The 25,205-nt window shown below is 37.8% G+C and overlaps 1 protein-coding gene across 17 annotated transcripts in view; it reads left to right on the top strand.

Annotated features, from left to right (window-relative positions):
- Nucleotides 1–25,205, top strand: part of HERC1 (HECT and RLD domain containing E3 ubiquitin protein ligase family member 1) — a 193,301-nt gene that overhangs the window by 23,688 nt on the left and 144,408 nt on the right. For all 17 annotated transcript variants that reach the window (XM_043555213.1, XM_043555218.1, XM_043555205.1 and 14 more), the window contains exon 2: nucleotides 23,189–24,144. In XM_043555213.1, the coding sequence (XP_043411148.1) occupies nucleotides 23,215–24,144 (930 nt within the window). In that variant the 5' untranslated portion in view covers nucleotides 23,189–23,214. The remainder of the gene's footprint in view (nucleotides 1–23,188; nucleotides 24,145–25,205) is intronic.

The raw sequence follows: 25,205 nt of genomic DNA on the forward strand, positions 1-25,205 counted from the left end.
TTAAGCAGTGCCTTTTTTGAAATTAAAACTGCAATGTGAAAATGTTGATTGAACCTAGTCTCATTAAGCATACCTTCTCAATATGCTTAAAATTCATCTTCTCACAAGCCAAATACCTTACTGATCTTTTATTTTAGGCCCTCATATTTCAACTTTTGGGGTGTTTGTTGTGTCCTCACTATTCTGCCCTTCTCTTCATTCCCTTAGTATTCTCCATGGTCCTGCTGGGTAACGTTGTTATTCAGGGTTAGCATGTTGTATTGTAGTTCTTTACGTATGCTTATTCTCTTCTGGGTTCTGAGTTCTGCAGGAGCCCTGGGCTGTGTATGTAGTAGACCTTCCTACTGTGTATAAATTTGCACATTCTTTTCAAGTTCTTCGTAGTAATAAATTGGAATGCCTTTGTTAAAATTAACATAGTTACAGAGATTTTTAAAAAAGTGTGCATAGAGGACTGACTTTAGTTCATTAGTGAATATGCTAGGAGTACATCCCTCTGTTTGTTTTCGTTTTGGATGAAGAGATAAAGAAGTTACTTTGGGACCCCTAGGTGGCTCACTCTGTTGAGTGTCCGAGTCTTGGTTTCAACTCAGGTCATGGTCCCAGGGTTTTGGGATTGAGCCCTCCATCGGGTTCTGTACTGAGCCTGGAGCCTGTTGGGATTCTCTTTCTTCTCTGCCCCTCTCCCCTGCTGGTGTGCACTCTCTCTCTTAAAAAAAAAAAAAAAAAAAAGTTACTTTGAAGCCAGTTAGCATTTGGTACTATTAAGGCCACCCCCTTCAATGCCTTTTGATACCAGTAGAACTTTTCATATAATCTTCAAAATTTTTTTTCTCCTCAAAATCACATTCACATATTCTGAGATTGTGTGAGGAACTAGCCGTAGTACCTTTTTCTTGCATTTTAGCCATGTCTCTATTTTTTATTTTAGGGAACCTCATAAGAATAAGTTCTTGAAGTGCAAATTGGATATGTCACTGGGAATTCAGTCAGGATAAATTTACCAAAAGATATTATGATTGATGTGACTTGGCTTTAGATGCCAGCAAATTGATGGTCCAAAGACGGGGGAGGAGATTTTTTCTACAAACAGTATATGATGAAGATCACTAGTCTCTTCATGTGTCTTGAAAATCTATTATTGTTGAAGGGTATTGTCTGGTTCACTGGCCAACTACAAATTAAGGTATCCTGCATGTGCATTTCTCTTCGTATTTCTGGACTAATTGTATCTATTTGCATAACAGGTTGTTGAACTTGACAAATTCATAACTTGCTTTACTCTTTTGTTCGCAAAGATTCTTTCATTAGATAGTGTGTTGATCTTCTAAAAACCCCGAGGTCGATAGCAGCCATAGTTTGAAAATAGAATCATTAAAAACATAGTTAATTTGTTTCTGGCTTGGTATCACAAACTTTTTATACTAGAATGTTATGGTGAATGTATTTTTGTTTATTACATTTCGTCAACAAGAGTTACTGTATTTCTAATGATATTCTAATTTCCATGGTGGAATATAAAAGAAGGACTTAAAATAGCTCAAATTATTTCCCTTTGAAGGATATGTGGTTAACAATTAGAGACTATACAGTGCAATATCTAGCATTTGTTTTTAGTTTTCAAAGCTCTTCTATGTAAGAGACATGGAAATTCCAACATGCAAAAGATAATCTTGGGTTAAGGTTGTTAGAACAGGTTTAATTATGGGGCACCTGGGTGGTTCAGTCGGTTTAGCACACAACTCTTGATATTGGCTTAGGTTGTGATCTCTCTGTCATAGGACTAAGCTCCGAGTCAGGCTCTGTGCCGAGCAGAGCCTGCTTGAGATTCTCTCCCTCTCTCTCTGCCCCTTCCCCATGCACCCTCTCTTTCTCTAAAAATAAATAAACTTAAAGAAAAGAATAGGTTTAATTGTGTGTGTGTTGGGGGGGGGGGGCGGGAGGTGGAGGGGATGGTAGGATCTGAATTACCTGAAGAAGTACAGGATTTGTTAAGTAGAGAGGACAGGTGGCCATCTATCAGGCAACAGCATGACTGAGGGTATGGAGGTAGGGGTCAGTACATTCCAGATGGTAAGGATTGGGAGGGATGCCTGCCTGACTAGAACAGGAGACTGACTGCTAAGGAGCATGCGATGGTTAAGATTTGATAGGTTGGAGGGAACAGTGGATTGTAAACCTTGAAAGGCAGAGTGAGGGATTTTAAGTCCAGGGAGCTATATCACTCAGGGCCCTGGCAGGAAATAAATAGACTAGTTATAGAGGTTTGGGTGGGTAAGTTTAAGGAAAGCAACAAGGGATTGTGAAGTTCTCAAGGCTCAATAATATCTGAAAGTTGTTGATACTTTTAAGCCAGAGGTCAAGAAGAGGAGGAAGACTGAAGCCCTGATGAGAGTTGAAACAGTGAACGCCAAGCTAGTGGATAGCACCTGTGGCCATAGAGGAAAGGGTTCTGAGGTGGGGAGAGAGCCAGGGAAATAAGGACTGCCATTTCTTTTTCTTCTCATTTTCTGATTTCCTTCTAGTGCCTCTCATTGGCTTAACCCACCTGGAAGCCAGGGGAGCTTGGACAGTATAATCCTAGAGGTCAGCCTCAAAAGGTGCAAAGCAGATCATGGAAGAATAGAGATTAAGTTTGTTTGGGGAGACTGAGGTCAAACAGAGAATGCCTAGTCCAGGACCCATTTTAAATTACAGTATATGTGTAAGCAGAGGAATGTTATGCAGGAAGATCTGGTTTGGTGGATTTTGAGGGCCTCCTTAAAAAAATCTCTTTCCAGGGGCACCAGGGTAGCGCTCAGTCAGTTGAGCCTCCAACTTTGGGTCAGGTTATGATCTCGCGTTTGGTGGGTTCAAGCCCTGCGTCGGGCTCTGTGCTGACATCTCAGAGCTTGGAGCCTGCTTCGGATTCTGTGTCTCCCTCTCTCTCTGCTCCTCCCCTGCTCACGCTCTGTCCGTCCCTCTCTCTCTCTCTCTCTCTCTCTCTCTCTCTCTCTCTCTCAAAAATAAACATGAAAAAAAAATCTCTCTCCAAGCAGAGTTTCCACTTACAACAAAAAAGGCAGAATGCAATCTCTTACTTGATTTCTCTCTGTAGCCCCTCATGGGCTATATACTTTTTAAATTTCTTTGTAAGACTCTTAGCTCACAATAAATTCTTCTACTACAGAGAGTTCTGAGCCTCTGCAACAAGAAAGGTAGGATGCCACTGGCTTAAAGGGACAAAGAGGGTGCCAGTTTTGAAAGGCTTAAGTCTGGTTGGTTCTAGAGTGAATGGGTTAGTGGTAATGAAGACAAATATACAAATAATAATATATCAGGCAGAGTGTGACAAGTGTTATGTGTAAGCAAAGTGTTACAAGAGTCTAGAAGAGGAAGTGATGAGTTCTGTATTGTTAAATAGAGTGAATAAAACATGAAAGTCTTCATGGAGGAGGTGACCTTTGAGATTGGCCTTTGAAAGAGAACTGGATCATGACAGGTAAAGGTTAGATAGGTGAGGACAGTCGGTTACAAGAAATAGCATGAACAAAAGCACAGAGGTGGGGAATGTTTGGCTTTTTCAAGATTAGGATGTGTATAGGGGAGTTGTGGAAGATGAAATTGGAAGGCAGACTTGGCTCCCTCTAGATGGTTTGTATTCAATTTCATAGGAAATGGTAGAGCCATTGACCTCTTTATGGGCAGTGATTAATTGGTTAGAACTGAGCTTTAATCTAGCAGAAGTAGGTAGATGCAGTGGAATGCAGAGATTCCTTAGGAGCTCATTGCAGTTATAAAGGGCAGGTTATAAAGGTGGCGGTGGGAGGGGTGTGGGGAGAAGGGAAAGTTAGGCTAGAGCATAAAAGACAGGGTGGGGTCAAAGATTACACTACAGTTTTTGACTGTGATACCTGAGTGATGTATCAGAAGGAGCTGGTTCTGTAAAGTTTTATAGGGGAGGGGAAAGGGAGCATGAGGAGATGGGGAAGCGGGAAGAGGTGGTGAAGTTAATTTTGGATATGATGAATTGAGGGTGGGAAGCATTGACGTTTTAATGTGCACCAGACATTTGGAAACAAAAGACTGGAGTTCTGCAGAGGTGCTAGCCAGAGGCATGGATTTGGGAGGTATCTGTATAGTGACGATGAGTTAAGCTTTAGTAATGAACAGAAATGGTTGATGTTAAAAAAAAAAAAAAGAGAGGAAAGAAAAGAATATTGCAAGGAAAAAGAGGACTTTAGGGCATTAAGCGCACAAAAGGTGGTAAGAGGCATGTAAATTACTGGTTTTTTCTTTGTTGTTGTTGGTGTGTTTTAGGTCAGCTTTAAAATGAGGCTTAATTAGTATACAATAAAACTCACCATTTTAAGTGAATAATTTGATACATTTTGACAAATGTATGTCATTTTGTTGCTGCCATAATCACACTATAGTCCATTTTCATCATCCCCAGAAAGTCCATTTCCAATCATCCCCTGTACCTCTTAGCAGTTAATCTGCTCTTATTCCTTTAGTCACTGACAACCACTGATCTGCTTTTTATCATTATACTTTTACTTCTAGAATTTTACACATATGGTGGCATAGTTACGTAGTCTTTGGTATCTGGCTTCCCTCATTTAGCATAGTGGTTTTGAGATTCATCCATGTTCTTGCTTGTATCAGTGCATTACTTTTTATTTTTGAGTAGTATGTTGTTGTATTGGTAGACTACTAATTTTCTGTCAGTTGATGAACACTTGAATTTCTAGTTTTTGGCAGTTATGAATAAAGCTGCTTTGGACTTTTAGGTGTAGGTTTTTATGTAGTCATGTGTTTTAATTTTTCTGGGCAAATCCTTAAGGAGTAGAATTGCTGCATATATGGTAAGTACAGTATATGTTTAGTTTTATAATAAATTGCCAAACACTTTTCCCTTTTGCATACCACCAGCAGTTTATAAGATTTTTAGTTGTTCCACATCCTCACCCATACTTGGTATTATCTGTTTGAATAAATTTAGCCATTTTAGTGGGTTTGTAATAGAATCATCATGTAATTTGCATTTCTCTAATGATAATGTTGAGCATCTTCTTTATGCTTATTTGGCCGTTTATAGATCTTTGGTGAAATGTCTGTTCAAATATTTTGTCTACTTAAAAATTTTCATACTATTGAATTGCATGGGTTCATTTTATGTATTCTTGCTACAAATCCTTTGTTAGGTATATGTTTTGCAAATAGTTTCTTTCAGTTTGGGGCATGCCTTTTGATTTTCTTAACAGTGCTTTTTGAAGAGAAAAACTTTTTAATTTTGATGGAGTCTAATGTATCAATTTTTTGAGTCCTATTTAAGAAATATTTGCCTAACCCAGGGTTGTTAAGAATTTTTCCTATGTTTCCCTCTAGAAATTTTTATAGTTTTAGCTCTTACATTTAGGTCTATGAACCAGTTTGAGTTGATTTTCATAGATGGTGTGAAATTAGGGTTGAAGTTCATTTTTTTCCCGTGTGTATATCCAGTTGTTCCAGCACCCTTTGTTGAAGATTTTTCTTTCCCGTTAAACTGCCTTGGCACTTTAGTTAAACATTAATTAATGTATGTGTGGGTCTGCTTCTGGACTTGCAGTTCTGTTCTGTTGATCTATCTTGATGCTAATACACATGTCTGGATTACTGTATTATAATAAGCCTTAAAGACACATAATGGAAATTCCTCAATTTTGTTTTCTGTCAAAATTGTCTTGCTATTTTCAGTCCTTTGCATTTTTTTTAAATATGAAATTTATTGTCAAATTGGTTTCCATACAACACCCATTGCTCATCCCAACAGGTGCTCTCCTCACTGCCCATCACCCACTTTCCCCTCCCTCCCACCCCCCCATCAACCCTCAGTTTATTCTCAGTTTTTAAGAATCTCTTCTGGGGCGCCTGGGTGGCTCAGTCGGTTAGGCGTCCGACTTCAGCTCAGGTCACGATCTCGCGGTCCGTGGGTTTTAGCCCCGCGTCAGGCTCTGGGCTGATGGCTCGGAGCCTGGAGCCTGCTTCCGATTCTGTGTCTCCCTCTCTCTCTGCCCCTCCCCCATTCATGCTCTGTCTCTCTTTGTCTCAAAAATAAATAAAGGTTAAAAAAAAATTAAAAAAAAAAAAAAGAATCTCTTCTGGTTTGGCTCCCTCCCTCTCTAACCTTTTTTTTTTTTTTTTCTCCCTTCCCTTCCCCCATGGTCTTCTGTTAAGTTTCTCAGGATCCACATAAGAGTGAAAACATATGGTATCTGTCTTTCTCTGTGTGACTTATTTCACTTAGCATAACACTCTCCAGTTCCATCCACATTGCTACAAAAGGCCATATTTCATTCTTTCTCATTGCCAAGTAGTATTCCATTGTGTATATAAACCACAATTTCATTATTCATTCATTAGTTGATGGACATTTAGGCTCTTTCCATAATTTGGCTATTGTTGAAAGTGCTGCTATATACATTGGGGTGCAAGTGCCCCTCTGCATCAGCACCTCTTATCCCTTGGGTAAATTCCTAGCAGTGCTGTTGCTGGGTCATAGGATAGATCTATTTTTAATTTTTTGAGGAACCTCCACACTGTTTTCCAGAGTGGCCGCCTCAGTTTGCATTCCCACCAACAGTGAGAGAGGGTTCCCGTTTCTCCACATCCTCTCCAGCATCTAATAGTCTCCTTATTTGTTCATTTTAGCCATGCTGACTGGTGTGAGGTGATATCTCAGTGTGGTAGTCCTTTGCATTTCTATCCTGCAAATTTCTGATAAGGACTGAAAATTATTTTGTTGTTGTTGTTACCTGATTGGGATGATTTAATGATCTTGAGAGGGTGCTAGGAAGAACAGGTATTATCATAGCAATAGGACTCTGAGAATGAACTGTTGATTCATTGAAACCTTCTGAGGTTTTTAATTTTTTAAATTTAAAGTGATATAGGACGTGTGAAACCACCATGATAGTGATAAGAAGCAGCATGATTTAGTGGTTTAGTGGTTGAGTGTCAGACCGCTCTGGTTTGCATGCTTACTCTATCATTTACTGGCACTGTGACGTTGGGCAAACTGTATTTAGCCTCTCTGTGCCTCCATTTCCTTTCTTGGCAAATGGGAATAACAAGAGTATTTTATAGAGTTGTTCTGAGATTAAATAAGATAATACGTGTAAAGGGTTTCGCACTGTGCCTGTCACATAGAAAGTGCTCAGTGAATGTTAGCTACTGTTACTGCTCTGTTCACCTAGAGAGTAGAGCATTAGAAAGCTTCACAATTTGGGGAGCCTGGGTGGCTCATTTGGGTAAGTGTCGGACTCTTGATCTTGGCTCAGGTCATGGTCTAACTAACAGTTCCGTGGGATCTTGCCCTCGTTGGGCTCTGCACCGATGGTGAGGAGGCTGCTAGGGATTCTTTCTCTCTCCCTGCTCCTCCCCGCTTGTGTGTGCATGCATGCTCGCTCACTCTCTCTCTCTCTCTCTCTCTCTCTCTCTCTCGATAAATAAATAAATAAACAAACTAAAAAAAAAAAGCTTCACTATTTGATAAATTCACTTATAAGAACTATTTAGTCTACCCGTGTGCTCAAATCCTTCAGCTTGTTTCATTTATTTCAGTTTTACAAAGATAGTAGTAGTGCTATTTGGTTTATTTTCCAGTCCTTTGGTAGTTTTTCCAGCCCCACTTTTCACTGGTGAATTTGGTAATTTATGTACATAATTAAATTTGGATTTGTGCATTGGACCATGAATAGAAAAAAGAACAATTGTCTTTCAGTGGTATAAATCATTACTGTAAATTAAACAAAATAAAACAAGACAACAGCAGTTTTTTTCTTTGCCAGCATTTAGCTGGTTCATCAGGATTGTGAATTGGTGGTTTTTGAATACAAGCGAAAACCCATTAGTTTGATTTGATTTTGCCTATAGTTCTTTACTCGCTGCATAAGCAGGTCTGCTTCCTGGTTTATTTGACTAGTTCTCATTATTGATGTAGCAAAACAATTTGCCAGCGAACTCAGCAAGTCTCTTCCTTTTCTAAGTGTACTCACTTTCTAAATAGGGATAATAACAAAAAAGGAAGTTTTTTCCTTTTTATCAGCTGTTTAATTTTGTGTAGCTAAACACTGAAAATTTGTATGGTTTAATGAGAGCCAAAATAAGTCAGCCTAGTAAAACCCTCTAGAAGGGAACTTCTTGGGGCAGGGGTAGGTAGAGCTGGATCACAATGTGCACTTAATTTTCAGTTGCAGAACTTTGCAGATGGGCTGTCCCTTCTGCACTTCCTTGATAATGCCGTTAATAAGTATTCTCATTGCTGTTTTTCTTTTATGAATCTCTAAATTCATAAATTTAGAGTTTCATAAATTTATTGATGAGTGTGAGTGTGGCAGGGGGTGGTGGTGAATGACAGGTTCAGTTTTCAACATGTTGAATTTAAGATTCGTTTGGGACATTTTAGTGGGTATATTATGTTAGCAGTGGATATTCAGGTCTGGAGCTCAGGAGAGAAAAATTTGGACTAGATTTCATTAGCATATGAGAGGCACGTGAAAGCCTTGGGAGTAGCTGGAATTATTCCAAAAATTATGTACAGTGAGAAGAGGAGACAAAAATGGACTGAAGACAGAATTCATGTGGTCTGTGCATGTGGTACCTCCATCCTTGGAATCAGTTTGTTTGTTTGTTTATAAATTTTTTTTTTTTTTATTTGAGAGAGTGCACTAACGGGAGGGGGCAAAGGGAGAGAGAATCTTAAGTAGACTCCTCGCTCAGTGCAGAGCCCCACTTGGGGCTTGATCCCATGACCCTGGGATCATGATCTGAGCTGAAATTAAGAGTAGGATACTCAACTGAGTGGGCCACCCAGGAGCCCCTGGAATCCGTTCTTTTAAAGTACTTCTGTTATATATCAGCTCAGAGTAAAATAATGTCTGGGTTTAAATTAGATTGTAAATAATGAATTACATAGACACATATTGCTCAGCACAGTTCAGCAAATATTTACTGAGGTCCCTTTATGTGCTTTACCTTTGCTAAGCACCGGAGATATAAGCATGTTTGCCTTCATGATTTTGTAGACTAGTATGAGAGAACAGTAAACACATACTCACATAAATAGTACATAATTGCAAATTGAAAATTCTGAGAAGGTAAGTACTAGGTACTATGTGAGCATTTTAAAAGAAGGACTTGATCTCTTATGGGTGGAGTCAGGGGTAGCTTCCCTGAGGAAGTGACATTTAATTCAACTAGCAATTATGGAGTACCCAGTATGTCCCTGTACTATTTAAACTGATATCTTATGACTAGACAGTAACTGGGTGAAAGAGTGGGGGATGGAGAAGGCAGGCTGTAAGTACGGAGAACTTCATGTGCAAGTGTCCTGTGGTAGAAAGGGAGGAGCATGACTCCTTCCAGGAATTAAATATCTCAGAGATAACTTGTAGAAGGGAGAGCAGGGGAGAGAGGTCATTTCTTGGCTTTTTTTTTTTTTAACAACTATGGACGGATTTTGTTTTTTAGAGTAAAACTATTGAAAAGGTTCTGAGAAAATTTTAATGTTTTTTTTTCCCCCTTTTAAATTGATTAACTTTTTATTTAAAAAAACAAACAGGGGCACCTGGATGGCTCATTCAGTTAAGGTTCCAAATGTTGGTATCAGCTCAGGTCATGATCTCCTGGTTTTGTGGGTTTGAGCCTCAGGTCAGGCTCTGTGCTGACAGTGTTGTGGAGCCAGCTTGAGATTATCATTCTCTTTCTCTGCATCCGCCTTCCCATGCCCCCTCCATGCTGTTTCTGTCTCTCTCAAAATAAATAAATAAACTAAAAAATAAATAAATAAAACGTATACTTTAGTGGAGAGAATATTTCTCAACATCTATTTTTTTCAGCAGTGTTTTATAGTTTTCATTGTATAAGTTTTTCACCTTCTTGGTTAAGTTAGTTCCTCAGTATTCTCTTTGATGCTATTATAATTGGGATTGTTTTCATAATTTTGTTTTTAGATTGTTCATCATTGAACATCATTGATGAACATCATTGTTCATCATTGTTTTTAGATTGTTACAGAAATGCAACTGATTTTGTGTGTGTGTGTTGGCTTTGTGTCCTGCTACTTTGCTGAATTCCTTTATGAGTTCTAACAGTTTGTGTGTGTGTGTGTGTGTGTGTGTGTGTGTACTTAGTAGGGTTTTCTACATATAAGATATCTGTGAACAGAGCTCATTTTACTTCTAGTTTGGATTCCTTTTATTTATTTTTCTTGCCTAATTGCTCTCATTAGAATGTGTACTATGTTGAATGGAAGTGGTGAAAGTAGACATCCTGGCTTTAAAGCTTTTGTCGTTGAGTATGATGTTTGCCATGGGTTTTCATATAATGCTTTTATTATGTTGAGGTAGTTTCCTTCTGTTCTTAGTGTGATTGTTTTTCCCATGAAATGCGTTTTCTGAGTCAACTGAGATGAGCCTCTGGTTTGTTTTCCCTTCATTTGGTTTCACAGAATCTTGAGCCAGACTTAGGAATAGCTCCTGAAATTTGCTCACAGAAATTCTCTGATCTTGCTTCTCTGCATTTTTAGTCTTGCTTGCAGCTATCTTTGTTAATTCAATACTGTCATTTTGTAGTATTTTACTGTTTCATTACCTTCCATCTTATCTTTGCTCAAATTCTATTTTCTTTGCTTTCAAAGTCCCCAGTTTCTCATAACTCTGACCTCCACTGCTCTCCGAGGATACGTAATAACTTCCGGGGGCTTTCTGATCATTGCCTCCTTTGGATACTTGGGGCAAGGAACGATATTATACTTATAATTCAGACACACTTGAATTCTTCTACATTTTTTTTTTTAATTTTTTTTTCAACGTTTATTTTTATTTTTGGGACAGAGAGAGACAGAGCATGAACGGGGGAGGGGCAGAGAGAGAGGGAGACACAGAATTGGAAACAGGCTCCAGGCTCCGAGCCATCAGCCCAGAGCCTGACGCGGGGCTCGAACTCACGGACCGCGAGATCGTGACCTGGTTGAAGTCGGACGCTTAACCGACTGCGCCACCCAGGCGCCCCAACATTTTTAAAAGTTCTGTACTTCTAGACTTGAGTTGTTTTAGACTTTTACACTTGAGGTTAGGGGTTGGGTATAGATAATATATGAATAGTAACTGTAACTATGGTTGGGGATGATAATGATAATAGCAACCATTTCTTGAAGACTTGTCATGTATCAGCCCTGAACTGAGGAAAAAGGTAGGTAAAAGAGGTTGTCTCTGTTGAATTACAGTTTGTAATTTAGTTGTACAACTCCTAAATTGGCCTTTAGTCAATCATTAACTGACTGATTTAAAGTTAACTTGTCTGAAAGTTACTCTTTTGGTAGCTAATATTATTTAAATGTAGACATTAGTTGTAATTAATCTGTTAATTTAACAAACACTGTAGTTTTTTAGGTTGCATGCTAGGGAATTAAAATTGAGTAAGATGGAGTCCCCATCCAAGGGAGTGTATTATCTATTAGGGTTAGAGTGAAAAAACTCTAATTACAGTTCAAAGTGAGAGGTATCCTGTGAGAGAATTAGCCTAGTTTTCAAGTTCTGAAACGTCTTGCATGGGAGAGGGTAGAAGAAGATAAACTGAGGAAGTACCTAAATTCCTAATTGTAAGGAGGTAAAGCAGTTGGCCTTTACCTGGTAAACCAATGGCTGTTTGAGGCTTGAAACAAGAGCATAAGAGTTGTAGAAAGATGGAGGATGAACAGAGTGCGGGAGAACCTGTTACCAGGGAGCGGAGTAAGGATGCTACCATAATGGGTCAGCACAGAGAGAATTTTCAGTTAGATGTATAGTTCTGATCCCAGTTACACTTTTGATGTGTGGGTTTTATCCACAAAACCAAGCAGTTTTTGGACACCAGCTTGTCGTCCTGCAATTGAACTCACTATGACACTATCTACCTGGAGATGGTGTCAGGTCCTACAGGTTAAGGGTTCAGTCCTTCAAGGCTGCCACCACCCCCCTCATGCCAATCACAAGTACATGTTGTCACCTGTATTTCTGGCCAAATGGCTATAGCTTGGAGGTTCAAACGACCTCTCTTTGGGTTTGATTAATTTGCTAGAGTGACTTACTGAACTCAGAAACATTTTACCTACTAGATTACCAGTTTATTCATAAAAGGATATAACTTAGGAACAGCCAGATGGAAGAGATGATTGGGGCAAGGTATGGGGAAGGAGAGTGCAGAGCTTCCATGCCCTCTTGGAGCATGACACTCTCCCTGACTCTCCATGTGTTCACCAACCTGGAAGTTCTCTATACCTCCCCCGCCCCGCCCCTGCTTTTTAAGATTTTATTTGTAAGTAATCCCTATATACCCAGCATGGGGCTCAAACTCACAATCCCAAGATCAAGAGTTGCACACTTTACTGACTGAGCCAGCCAAGTGCCTCCCCCTTTTTGAGAGGTTTGATTACAGAGGCATGATTGATTAAATATTTGGCCAGTGATGATTGAAGTAGATCTTTAGTTAACTCTCCCCTCCCCAGATGTTAGAGTGTGGGACTGAAAGTTCCTACCCTCTAGTCACATGGTTGGCTCCACTGGCAACTAGCCCCTATCCTCAGGTACTTTCCAAAAGTACCTATTGGTACGTCTCTATTTTTAAAAACTTTTTTTCAGTTTATTTATTTTGAGAGAGAGCGGGAGCATAAGCGAGGGAGGGGCAGAGAGAGAGAGAGAGAAAGAGAATCTCAAGCAGGCTCTGCACAGTCAACACAGAGCTCAGTGAGGGGCTCAAATCCATGAACCATGAGATTATGACCTGAGCGGAAATCAAGAGTGGGATGCTCAACTGACTGAGCCACTCAGGCACCCAAGTCACTTCATTAATGTAACAAAAGACATCACAGCAAATTCCAAGGGTTTTAGGAGCTTTCTGCTAGGATTGGGGACAAAATCAGGACAAAAACCAAGTATAAATATATTTCTTATTGTAAATCACATTGTCACAGCTATCATCCTTAGGCACTGATGCCAAAGGTGAAGATGGGGGGGGGGGTTGCAGTATCACACCTCTTCAAAAGAAATTCTTTGGTGGGGTAGGTTATGGTTGGGGAGCTGCACATGTGTATTTTGTCAAGCTCTCACTCTTGATTCTTAAAGCTAGCCTGCATTTAGAATTAATTTTTCCAGGGAATGATACTATGGGACTGTGGAAATTGCATTCAGCTTCAGACTCTGGGGACTTGTGTTTAAATCCTTATTCTGACATTTACCTTTTATGTGATCTTATCAAATTATGTAAGTCCCTCCCCACCACCCTGCTTTTCAAGATCCAGTTGACATTAACATGTGGATAAGGGCACTGAAATATGACTAAAGCCTGTAGTTTCTAATGTAAATTTTTTTAATTTAAAAAATTTGATTAAAATTTAAAATTAACAAGTCTTTAGAGTTTAAGCATTTATTAGATTTCAGATATTTTAATTATCATAAAAAACCATAAGACAGGAGCAATATGGAACAAATTTTTAAATTTTTAAAAATTAAATGATTTGGGGAGCACCTGGCTGGCTCAGTAGGAAGAGCCTGCGACTCTTGATGTTGTGGTTGTGAGTTCAAACCCCATATGAGGTGTAGAGATTACTTAAATAAATAAAACTTTTAAAAAATTAAATAATTTGGTGTATACTGTAACCTAGTACAGTGTTTTTGTATTCTTTCCAGAAGTGGGTAGAATGTAGTAGGATCCAAATTTGAATGTTATTAAACATTTGGGTTTTATTTTATTTTGAGGGGATTATTTTAAATATAAAGGTCCATAGTATTTTAAAACTGGAAGGAACTTTGGAGATTATTTCATTCGATTCTCTTATTTTTTCATATGTGCTCTGGGGAGTAAGCATTTTTGCCAAAGGTCGTTTCTTGGGTAGTAGCATCTTAATTTCCTAATTCCATTCTAATATATATTGAATCATGCGTGTCTTGTTTGTAGCTAAGGTAGGAGGTTGATAAACTGGCTTGTGACTTTCTAAGATTTGAAAATGTTGGTTGATTGAATACAAAGATATAAACTTTGTGAACCTACTATATACTTTCTTGGAGTTTCAGGGAAAATGAAAAAATTAAATCAGATATCACTTACTGCACCTTGCCCCAAATTGGACAGTTTTTTGTAATAAAACTACATCAAAAAGTTGATTACATAAACAGTTTTGCTTTGTTTTTGAACAGTTGTAGGACATCAGCACTGGAGATTCTATAGCTAAGTAGGTAATATGGTTTCAAAACAGATGATTGGAAACTAGCTTTTATACAGTATTGGAAGAAATACTAACTTTATATTTTGTGTAAGTGAAGGAGAAATTTAATGTATTCTAATTTTTCACGTTTAGAGAGGATCTTTGGGTTGTAGCTGATGTGAATGGCTTGAATAGCTTGAAAAATGGAGACATCCCAGTGGATATTAGTTTATTATTAGTGGTTTAGCACTGAAGGAACCAGAATTTGTAATTTGAACACCCTTGATGAATTGTTTTTTTATCTTTTTATTTGCCTACAACATAATGTATTAAAAAAAGAACTAGGTAGAATTTATCCAGTACTTCAAAAGTTTTATTGAAAGTGTTTAGTCTGCTGCAGTATTTTGTTGTTTAAACCTTTCTCCATTGATCAGAATTGTTCATAAAGCATCATCCCCTTGTCTTTGGCAAATCTTGCTCTGATGATTCATTTTTCTGTTTTACAGAATACATTATCAGAATATACCCGGAAGTTATGTTTCTCTTATTTATGTGTAATACATATGCAGAATGACAAATTGTAAGTAAAACTATCACAGTGTCTGAGGTAGCATGCTGATGAATATATCAGCTTTACGGTATTTGTCCTATAACTGCAGATTTCTGTATGCATGAGAAAGGATAAACGCTATTAAACATGTTATTTGATTTTTGTTTTCCAAACCTGTGTTACACTGTTAGAACAAGATAGATAAAATCAATCCTTAAAAAAAAAAGAAATTTTTAGGATTTTTTTTTTTTGTTAAAATGATTTTTGTGAAAACAAGCCTATTAAAAATTAAAACAGTAATGGGACAGTGATGATACATTTTGATTATATTATAATTGAAAACAGTATGATCATACAAGCTTTTTTGTTTTTCCTTTTTTTGAGAAAAATTTAAGACTGAAGAGAAGTACAAGAATAAAAAAGGACTCTTTGTTTTCTGCCATCATTTAACAATGTTAAAATTTTGTCATGTTTATGTGATCAATTTAAAAATAAGAGAATGGAAACATAAATAATATTCTGTTGGACACCTGCCGTCCCCCCTAGGCAATCGCTGTCATGAGTTTTGGGGGGGGGGGGTCTGTCCTTCTAATCTTAAAAAAAAAAACTTTTATATGCATCTCCACATATATCTATAACCAATATTTGGTAGAGATAGCAATAAGGAACAAAATAATAATGATTATAATAGCAGTTTACATTTATTGAGTGTATACTATGTTTCAGGCAGTGATTCTAAGAACTCTGTATGCGTGATAACCATAGAGGGTTCTCTTTATTATCCTGTAATATACAGAAAGCACTTGGAGCTTTGGAGAAATAAAGGAACTTGGCCTTGGTCAATAGCCAGTAAATGATAACAGCCTAGATTCAAACCTAGAACTTGGCCTTGGTTAATAGCCAGTAAGTAATATAGACTAGATTCAAACTTAGCCAGCCTGGCTGACTTTGATGCTTTTACTTTCCAATTTTTTTTTTAACGTTTACTTACTTATTTTGGGAGAGAGCGAGAGCATGTGTGAGTGAGCAGGGAAGGGGCAGAGACAGAGGGAGAGAGAGAATCTCAAGCAGGTTCCATGCTATCAGCACAAGCCCAGTGCAGGGCTCGATTTCACGAACCAAACCATGAGATCATGACCTGAGCCAATATCAAGAGTCAGACGCTTAACCAACTGAGCCACCCAGGTGCCCCCCTTTTTAATTAATTCATTTTATTTTTTAAGTAATCTCTACACCTGACATGGGGCTTGAATTTCACAACTCCGAGTTTAAGAGTCACACATTCTACATACTGAGCAGCCAGTGCCCCTGATGCTTTACTGTTAACTTATGCAGTACAGCTCCTCTAGTGTTGTTTTTTGTGTTCCTCAAACACTAAGTCTTGTTTTGATAATTAGAAAATTAGAAAATTATGTTATTTTTGTTGAATTGCATGTGTTAACTTTTTTATAGTATAAAGTTTATACTTTGGCATCATTTGAATATACAACATTTTAGTTATCTCTTCCCTATTGATGAATGTTTTGGTTTTTCCCTATTATAATGAGAGTGTATTGAAAATTGTTAAACATGGGGCCTTGTACACATTGGGATGTAGTGTATATGCATTCATTAGGATTAAAACCTTTATCATATGCCAACATTTATCATGTACTAATTTTTTGTATATACTTGGATCTCCTGGACTCTCAGTACTTTTCTTTTGATATTTTCTTTTTTTTTTTTTTTAATTTCTTTTTTTTTTTTTTTTATGAAATTTATTGACAAATTGGTTTCCATACAACACCCAGTGCTCATCCCAAAAGGTGCCCTCCTCAATACCCATCACCCACCCTCTCCTCCCTCCCACCCCCCATCAACCCTCAGTTTGTTCTCAGTTTTTAAGAGTCTCTTATGCTTTGGCTCTCTCCCATTCTAACCTCTTTTTTTTTTTTTTTTCCTTCCCCTCCCCCATGGGTTCCTGTTAAGTTTCTCAGGATCCACATAAGAGTGAAACCATATGGTATCTGTCTTTCTCTGTATGGCTTATTTCACTTAGCATCACACTCTCCAGTTCCATCCACGTTGCTACAAAAGGCCATATTTCATTTTTTCTCATTGCCACGTAATATTCCATTGTGTATATAAACCACAATTTCTTTATCCATTCATCAGTTGATGGACATTTAGACTCTTTCCATAATTTGGCTATTGTTGAGAGTGCTGCTATGAACATTGGGGTACAAGTGGCCCTATGCATCAGTACTCCTGTATCCCTTGGATAAATTCCTAGCAGTGCTATTGCTGGGTCATAGGGTAGGTCTATTTTTAATTTTCTGAGGAACCTCCACACTGCTTTCCAGAGCGGCTGCACCAATTTGCATTCCCCCAACAGTGCAAGAGGGTTCCCGTTTCTCCACATCCTCTCCAGCATCTATAGTCTCCTGATTTGTTCATTTTGGCCACTCTGACTGGCGTGAGGTGATACCTGAGTGTGGTTTTGATTTGTATTTCCCTGATAAGGAGCGACGCTGAACATCTTTTCATGTGCCTGTTGGCCATCCGGATGTCTTCTTTAGAGAAGTGTCTATTCATGTTTTCTGCCCATTTCTTCACTGGGTTATTTGTTTTTCGGGTGTGGAGTTTGGTGGGCTCTTTATAGATTTTGGATACTAGCCCTTTGTCCGATATGTCATTTGCGAATATCTTTTCCCATTCCGTTGGTTGCCTTTTAGTTTTGTTGGTTGTTTCCTTTGCTGTGCAGAAGCTTTTTATCTTCATAAGGTCCCAGTAATTCACTTTTGCTTTTAATTCCCTTGCCTTTGGGGATGTGTCGAGTAAGAGATTGCTACGGCTGAGGTCAGAGAGGTCTTTGCCTGCTTTCTCCTCTAAGGTTTTGATGGTTTCCTGTCTCACATTTAGGTCCTTTATCCATTTTGAGTTTATTTTTGTGAATGGTGTGAGAAAGTGGTCTAGTTTCAACCTTCTGCATGTTGCTGTCCAGTTCTCCCAGCACCATTTGTTAAAGAGGCTGTCTTTTTTCCATTGGATGTTCTTTCCTGCTTTGTCAAAGATGAGTTGGCCATACGTTTGTGGGTCTAGTTCTGGGGTTTCTATTCTATTCCATTGGTCTATGTGTCTGTTTTTGTGCCATCTTTTGATATTTTCTAATGTAATATGTCTGCTCATGTGTAAGAACCACATTTGGTTATTCTAGCATTATAATTTTTTAATTAATTTATTTTTAATGTTGGTTTATTTTGAGAGAGAGAACGTGAGCAAGGAGGGGAGTGGGGAGTGACAGAGAGAATCCCAAGCAGGCTTAATGCTGTCAGTGCAGAACATGATGCAGGGCTTGAACTCACAAACTGAGGTCATGACCTGAGCTGAAATCAAGAGTTGAATGCTTAACTGATTGAGCCACTCAGGTGCTCCCAAGATGTCTATTTTCTGAAAATTAATATATAAATTCAGTGTAATTCAAATGAGAACATTAGTAATGTGTTGAGGGAGGTAGCATGTGACTGAATATAATTTTAAAGGTTAGGGACTTGTCTTACCATCCATCAGAACAGTTACAAAGCCACTGTAATAAAGTCGCTGTTGGCCTAAGAATGAACAAGTGGACCAGAGTAGAGAATCCAGAAATAGATTGTATTAATGGGAAAAGAGTGAATTATTTTGTTGTTTAGATCTTCTGTTTCTTTATTTTTGTCCACTTGATCCATCTGTACTGAGAGTGGTATATTAAAGTCTCCCATCATTAGTGTGGTTCTGTTTCATTGCATCTCCTGTTTTTGTTTTTGCTTTACAAAAGCTGTTGCTGTGCTATTTGGTTGGTTTTAACATATGTGATGTCAGTCTAATTCTTCTGCCTTTTACTTTATTTCCTTTTTTAAGTAATCTCTACATCCAACATGGGGCTCACCCTGACATCAAGAGTCACATGCTCTACTGCCTGAGTCAGCCAGACACCCCTAATTCTTTTGCCTTTTAAAGTTATTGAATCTTTTTGCCTGGAGGTCTTGAGGATTATTTATCTTTATCTTTGAAATCTAATAGTTTAACTAGGTTAATGTCCTAAAAGTGATTGTTCTGGGATAATTTTCCCAGGTAATTGTGAGCCCTTACTGTGTTGATTGAAATTCTTTGTTTCTGGTGAGATTTCTTGGCTTGTAGCTTTAAAACCAGCTTGCACACACTCTCTTTTTTAAACTTCTTCAGGTAGTTAATAGTACAACTGTCCTCCTTTGCCTGTCTTCTGTTTCTGCTAATTTCTCTCTGACTCTTTATTTTCTTTTATGTCATTTTATTTATTTATTTGTTTATTTTGAGAGAGCACAAGTCGGGGAGGGGCAGTGAGAGAGGGAAAGAGAGAATCCCAAGCAGGCTTCAGGCTGTCAGTGCAGAGCCTAATGCAGGGCTTGAACTCACAAACTTGAGATCATGACCTGAGATGAAATCAAGAGTTAGATGCTCAACCAGTTGAGCCACCCAGGTGCCCCTCTTTTATGATTTCCTTTCTTTCCCTTCCTTCCCTTGTGTTCTCTTTCCTTTCCTTTTTTTTAAACCTTTTTTTGTTAGTCTGTTCTTGCTTTGTTTTTAAATTTCCAATTCAGTTTTTTTTTGTACCTTCGTATGTTTCAGTGTGTTTAATTTTGTTTAGATTATTAACTTGTATTTTTTTTGTTTGTTTTTTTGTTGTCTGAAAGATTTCTATCAGTTATATGTGAAATTTTCTTTCTTGATTTTCTACAGTAGCTTTGTATGGACTTTTCTCTTGTTCATTTTTATGGTATTGGGTATTTTATATTCTTAATTTAATGTCACCCTCTTCTGTTAATATAGCAAAGTCCAAGTACTTTAGAGGGGTTTTTTGGTTGGTTTGTTTGAGTGAAGTTTTGTTATGTTGACAATTTTATGGTTGTCCTCTCTCTCAGAACCGTAAACATTTCCTCATTTTTTCTTTTACCCTTCACCCAGTTGCCAAAAAGATGATTCTCTCTTCCTGTTTGTCTTTTTTTTCCCTCCCCTCTGCTTTTCCAGGAATGCTCGTTTAAATTACCCGTCTTTTTAAAATTGTACCTGCTCATTTAAATCCCGTCTGACTCTTTAAATTAAATCAGTTCCTGTAGTCTGTGATTTGTCTGGACACATTTGTAGTGTTTTCAGATTTAGTGTGGATATAACTTCTTTGGCAGTCATTCCAAATCACCTGTGGGCCCTTTCACTGTACTTCCTTTTTTGTCTTTTGTACAGTTTTTCTTAGTCTGCTTTTGCTTCCACAAAACCTAAAAGTAACAGTGTGTACCCTGAGATTGGTGATTTTTCTGTTTTACTCACAGTTACTTTGCAGTTTGCTTCTTCAAATTTTGTATCTTCAAATTATGCTGTGTGTGTGGTTTTGTGTAGAATAGAATTTTTCCTTCTTATTGTTATGGAAAGAAATTTGGGGAAATACTCATTCAGCTTGCATTGTCCTCAGCCATCTTGGAAGTCCTGGATTACTTAAATTGTGGTGGTATAACTGGCCATACACCTGGAAACAGTAAACTTGGAACCACTTTTACATGTAGAGCTTGTTACAGTTCCAAATGAATGCAGAGTTTATTGAAATTCCATTTGGATTAAAGACCGGTGTAAAAACAACAAAAATACCTCAAGAAAGTCCAGGTGAATACATAATCCAGAATTCATGTGTAATCTGGGTATGAGTGTGTGTGGGTACTCTTTTAACTGAAGATGGAAAGCAAGAGCTATAAAAGAGATGTATGTGTATGTAAAAAGATTTAGAAGAAATATTTGTATTTTGAGGACATTGATAGAATACAGAAACCTTTCACAAGTTGACAAGATAACCTGATAGAAAAATACATGACTAGAAGGACACGAACAAACATTTCCCAGAAGAGTGTAATGAAATGATCAATAAACATAAGCTGTTCAGATTTATTAGTAATCGGGGAAATTGAAGTTAGAGCAACAACATAACCCTTTATAGCTATCAAACTAGCAAAATTAAAAAGAACAAAATTACCTATGGGTTGCAGGGATGGAGGTAAATAAGGTGCTTTTATATCCTCTGCACAATGTTTAATAAATAATTGCCAAATGAAGTGGGAGGAGGCTTATGTTTTTCCCCCCTTCCTAAGTACATACTTTGAGTATATAATGAAGATAATTAAGCATAGTAATCATAAGCTTGAGAAGGGAAGTGTCATCAGATTTTATATTTAGAATTTCACAGGGCATACTGAGAAATAAGAAACTCCTTTAGATGGCCTAGGATCTCTATAACATGAGCTTTTTCTTGAAGATTTACCTATATCATGAAAATGAAATGCCCTTCAGTATTTGAGGATGTTCTACCAACTTGCCCTTCAGTATTTGAGGATGTTCTTCTACTACCAACTGTAATGACTTCCTTTTTGCGGACTTAGTCTCCACCTCCCCTGCAGTAATTTATGATGAAAATTGCAAACATAAGTAATCTCTACACTCAATGTGGGATTAGAACCCACAACCCTAAGAATGAGAGTCCTGTGTTCCACCGACTGAGCCAGCCAGTGTCCCTATAGATTTTTTAAAGTAATCTCTAAACCCAAGGTAGAATGTGAATTTACAACCCTGAGATCAAGAGTCGCATGCTGTACCAACTGAGCCAGCCAGGTGCTCCCCACAGTTGAAAGATTTTGAAATGAACAGACATATACTTGCCACTGAGATTCTACCATTACTAATTTACTATTTTTGTTTTATCACATACCTATCATATATATAGAGATATGTATAAAGATATATATATATATATAAAGATATACATCAGTGCATCTCAATTTTTGATGCATTTCAAAATAAATTACATCAGTATACTTGCCCCCTAAATATACTTCAGTATGCATATCAACTAGAATTCATTGTTTATTGAGATAAAATTCACATTCAGTGAAATGTAAAAATCTTAAATGTATGTTTACTGAGCTTTGATAAATGGATATGCTTGGGTAATCCAATATTCACCTCAGGAAGCTCCTTTATGCTCCTTCCCAGTTTATTCATGTCTTTACCTTCTAGGGGTAACCATATTTTTATTTAAGTCTGTTTTACGGACATATGTTTTCTTTTAGGTAAATCCCTAGGAAATAAATTGTTGGGTCATCGAGTAGGGATATTTTTAGTTTTATAAGAAACTATTAGTGGTTGTCTGAAGTGGTTGTTCCATTTTACACTCCTGCAAACGATTTGTGAGAGTTTTGGTTACTCTACATCCATGCTAACGTTTGGTATTGTTAGTCTTATGAATTTCAGCCATGCTTAAGGATGTGTAATAGTATCTCCTATGGATGTGTTTTTAACTTGCATTTTTCTGATAAATAATGATTTTGAGCACTTCTCTCGTGCTTATCAGCCATTCATAAATCTTCTATGAAGTTGTGTTCAGTCTTTTGGCCTTTTTAAAAATTAAATTGTCTTTTTATTTTTGAGTTGTAGGAGTTCTTTATGTATCTTGGATGCCCGTCCTTTGTGGGATGTATGTTTTGTGAATACTTTATCTCATAGGACTTAGTTTTTAAGTACTTTTTTTCCCTATAAATACTCATGGAGCACTTACTATGTGTTGGAATATGGTAGTAAACAAAATACACAAAAAACATTTTTACCCTTTTGGAGTCACTGTGGTTCCTCTGTACAGTGAGAGAGACTGGTAAGAAGGCTCCTTCAATGATCCAAGAGATGATAGTAGCTTGGGGCAGGTTTTAGTAAGGGAGTGGGTGAGAACTGTTTGGATTCTTGGAGGTACTTGTAAGTAGTGCTGACTGATTTGTTGTGTAAGAGAGGGAGGAATCAGTGGTGACTCCCAAGATGTTTGGCCAGAGGAGCAGAAGGATAGAGTTGCCATTTATGAGATAAGGAAGTTTATAGGAGGAATGGGTTTGGGTGGGCATGGCGGTAGTGGTGGATTAGGAATTCGGTTTTAAATATGTTGAGATGCCTATAGATATCTATATGGAGTGATGATGTGAGGAATTGTATATATGAATTTGGAGTTCAGGGAAGAGTTCTGGGTTGGAGATAGGAATTTGGGGGTCATGAGCATGTAGAACCCACTGTTATACTGACAGTGGGGCCAGAACTTGAAGAGAAGAGGCACACAAATCACTAATTTTTAATAATAAACTTTATTTTGGGGTAATTTTAGGTTTACACAAAAGTTGCAAAGATTGTGCAGGGTTCTCCTATGCCCTTTACCCATTTTCCCTTAATATTAGCATCTTAGATAACTATAGTACACTTATCAAAGCTAAAATACTAACATTGGTACATTGCTATTAATTCCAGTTCAGACTTTGTCTCACCAGTTTGAAATCACTAATTATAATGTAAGATGGAAGTTCAGAAACATTTTATGAATCAATTGTGTAAGTTTTTGACTGCTTTTTCATCTCCCTTTATAGAACTAATGGCTGAAGAGTAAACCAACATGGCAACTATGGTTCCACCAGTGAAACTGAAATGGCTTGAACACCTGAACAGCTCCTGGATTACAGAGGATAGTGAATCTATTGCTACAAGAGAGGGAGTTGCTGTTCTGTATTCTAAACTGGTCAGCAATAAAGAAGTAGTACCTTTGCCCCAACAAGTTTTGTGCCTCAAAGGACCACAGTTGCCAGACTTTGAACGTGAGTCTCTTTCAAGTGATGAGCAGGACCACTATTTGGATGCCCTTCTTAGCAGCCAGCTAGCACTAGCGAAGATGGTATGTTCAGATTCCCCATTTGCTGGGGCACTTCGAAAACGACTGCTTGTACTCCAGCGTGTCTTTTATGCACTTTCTAATAAATACCATGACAAAGGCAAAGTGAAACAGCAGCAGCATTCTCCGGAGAGCAGCTCTGGTTCAGCAGATGTCCATTCTGTTAGTGAACGTCCCCGGTCAAGCACTGATGCACTTATAGAAATGGGTGTTCGAACTGGTCTAAGTTTATTATTTGCACTTCTAAGACAAAGTTGGATGATGCCTGTGTCAGGACCTGGTCTTAGTCTTTGCAACGACGTTATTCATACTGCAATTGAAGTTGTCAGCTCTTTGCCACCATTATCTTTAGCAAATGAAAGCAAGATTCCTCCAATGGGTTTGGACTGCTTATCACAAGTGACAACATTTCTTAAAGGAGTAACTATTCCCAATTCTGGGGCAGACACTTTAGGTCGCAGATTAGCTTCTGAGTTGCTACTTGGTTTAGCAGCTCAGCGAGGCTCTTTGCGGTACCTTCTTGAATGGATAGAAATGGCTTTGGGGGCTTCAGCGGTTGTAAATTCCATGGAGAAAAGCAAACTACTATCAAGCCAGGAAGGAATGATCAGCTTTGACTGCTTTATGACTATATTAATGCAGATGAGGCGTTCTTTGGTATGTACTATAAATCTGCCTTCAATTTAATCTGTAATAAACCATCTCATTCCTTTTTTGACTTCTTTTATTTACTGCTCCCCAATACCTGCAATTAAGGAAGAAGAGAGTTAGCCTTTGTTGAGTACCTGCTAACAACAAGGTGCTTTGGATGCATCCTGTGATTCAATTATCATGATAATCATGAGGTAGATATAATTTATCCTTATTTTAAGGAAGAAGAAACTGTGACAGTTACCTAAATTTACATGTTTGGCAAAAAGAACTAGAAGTGAAACATATACTGATTAAGTACTTATGGGGCAGACACTTCATTATTTATTTCTTACTCCAAGTCTGTCTTTGCAGACCATGTATTGTATTTATATTAAGTTTATTCATTTTTTTTCCTGTGAAGGCCTACCTTAAGGTAGATATAAAATATAATAAGTTTACATTATTGTTGGATTTCCAGTTTTCTCTTCACTTTACCTCTTTCATTCCTGGATAAAATGTCAAATACACCTAGTCAGAAGGGGCCTCCCTCCATAACTTCCAAGTTTATACCCTATGATATAGCTCCTTATTGTAATGAGGGCACCTCGGAAAACTAGATTGCTTTTGACAGAAATCTGGATCTGTTCTGGGGAAGAATCTTGTATATTTGATTTAGTTTGGCTCTCCTAACATCACCAGAGGCCTATATTAGATTGAATTTAATTTAATTTCAGATTGGCTTTAGAGGGAAGGAAGGGTTATTTAGTTGAATTTTATGTTTATTATTCCTTCCTGCACAGTAAGTGATAGAGTCTGATGCTCTTGGTCTTCAGAACTCACGTTTCTTACACTTTACAGTGTTGTCTGAGAATTTGGAAAATTGGTATATCCACTCCTTGTACACTGGACCCCAACTTGACCTGATCCTCCCTGCCTTAAGTTTCTCTACCCCTGAACAACTGGGACAAAAGTCACCACCCGAGTTAGAAGTGAAAAAGAGAGACACATAACCATTAACTGAGTATCTGATGTAAGGCCTAACAAAAATAAGTTCAATCCATAAATTTTATTTACTTGTGTGATTC

The sequence above is a fragment of the Prionailurus bengalensis genome, chromosome B3 (genome assembly GCF_016509475.1).
Source record: "Prionailurus bengalensis isolate Pbe53 chromosome B3, Fcat_Pben_1.1_paternal_pri, whole genome shotgun sequence".
Lineage (NCBI taxonomy): Eukaryota > Metazoa > Chordata > Mammalia > Carnivora > Felidae > Prionailurus > Prionailurus bengalensis.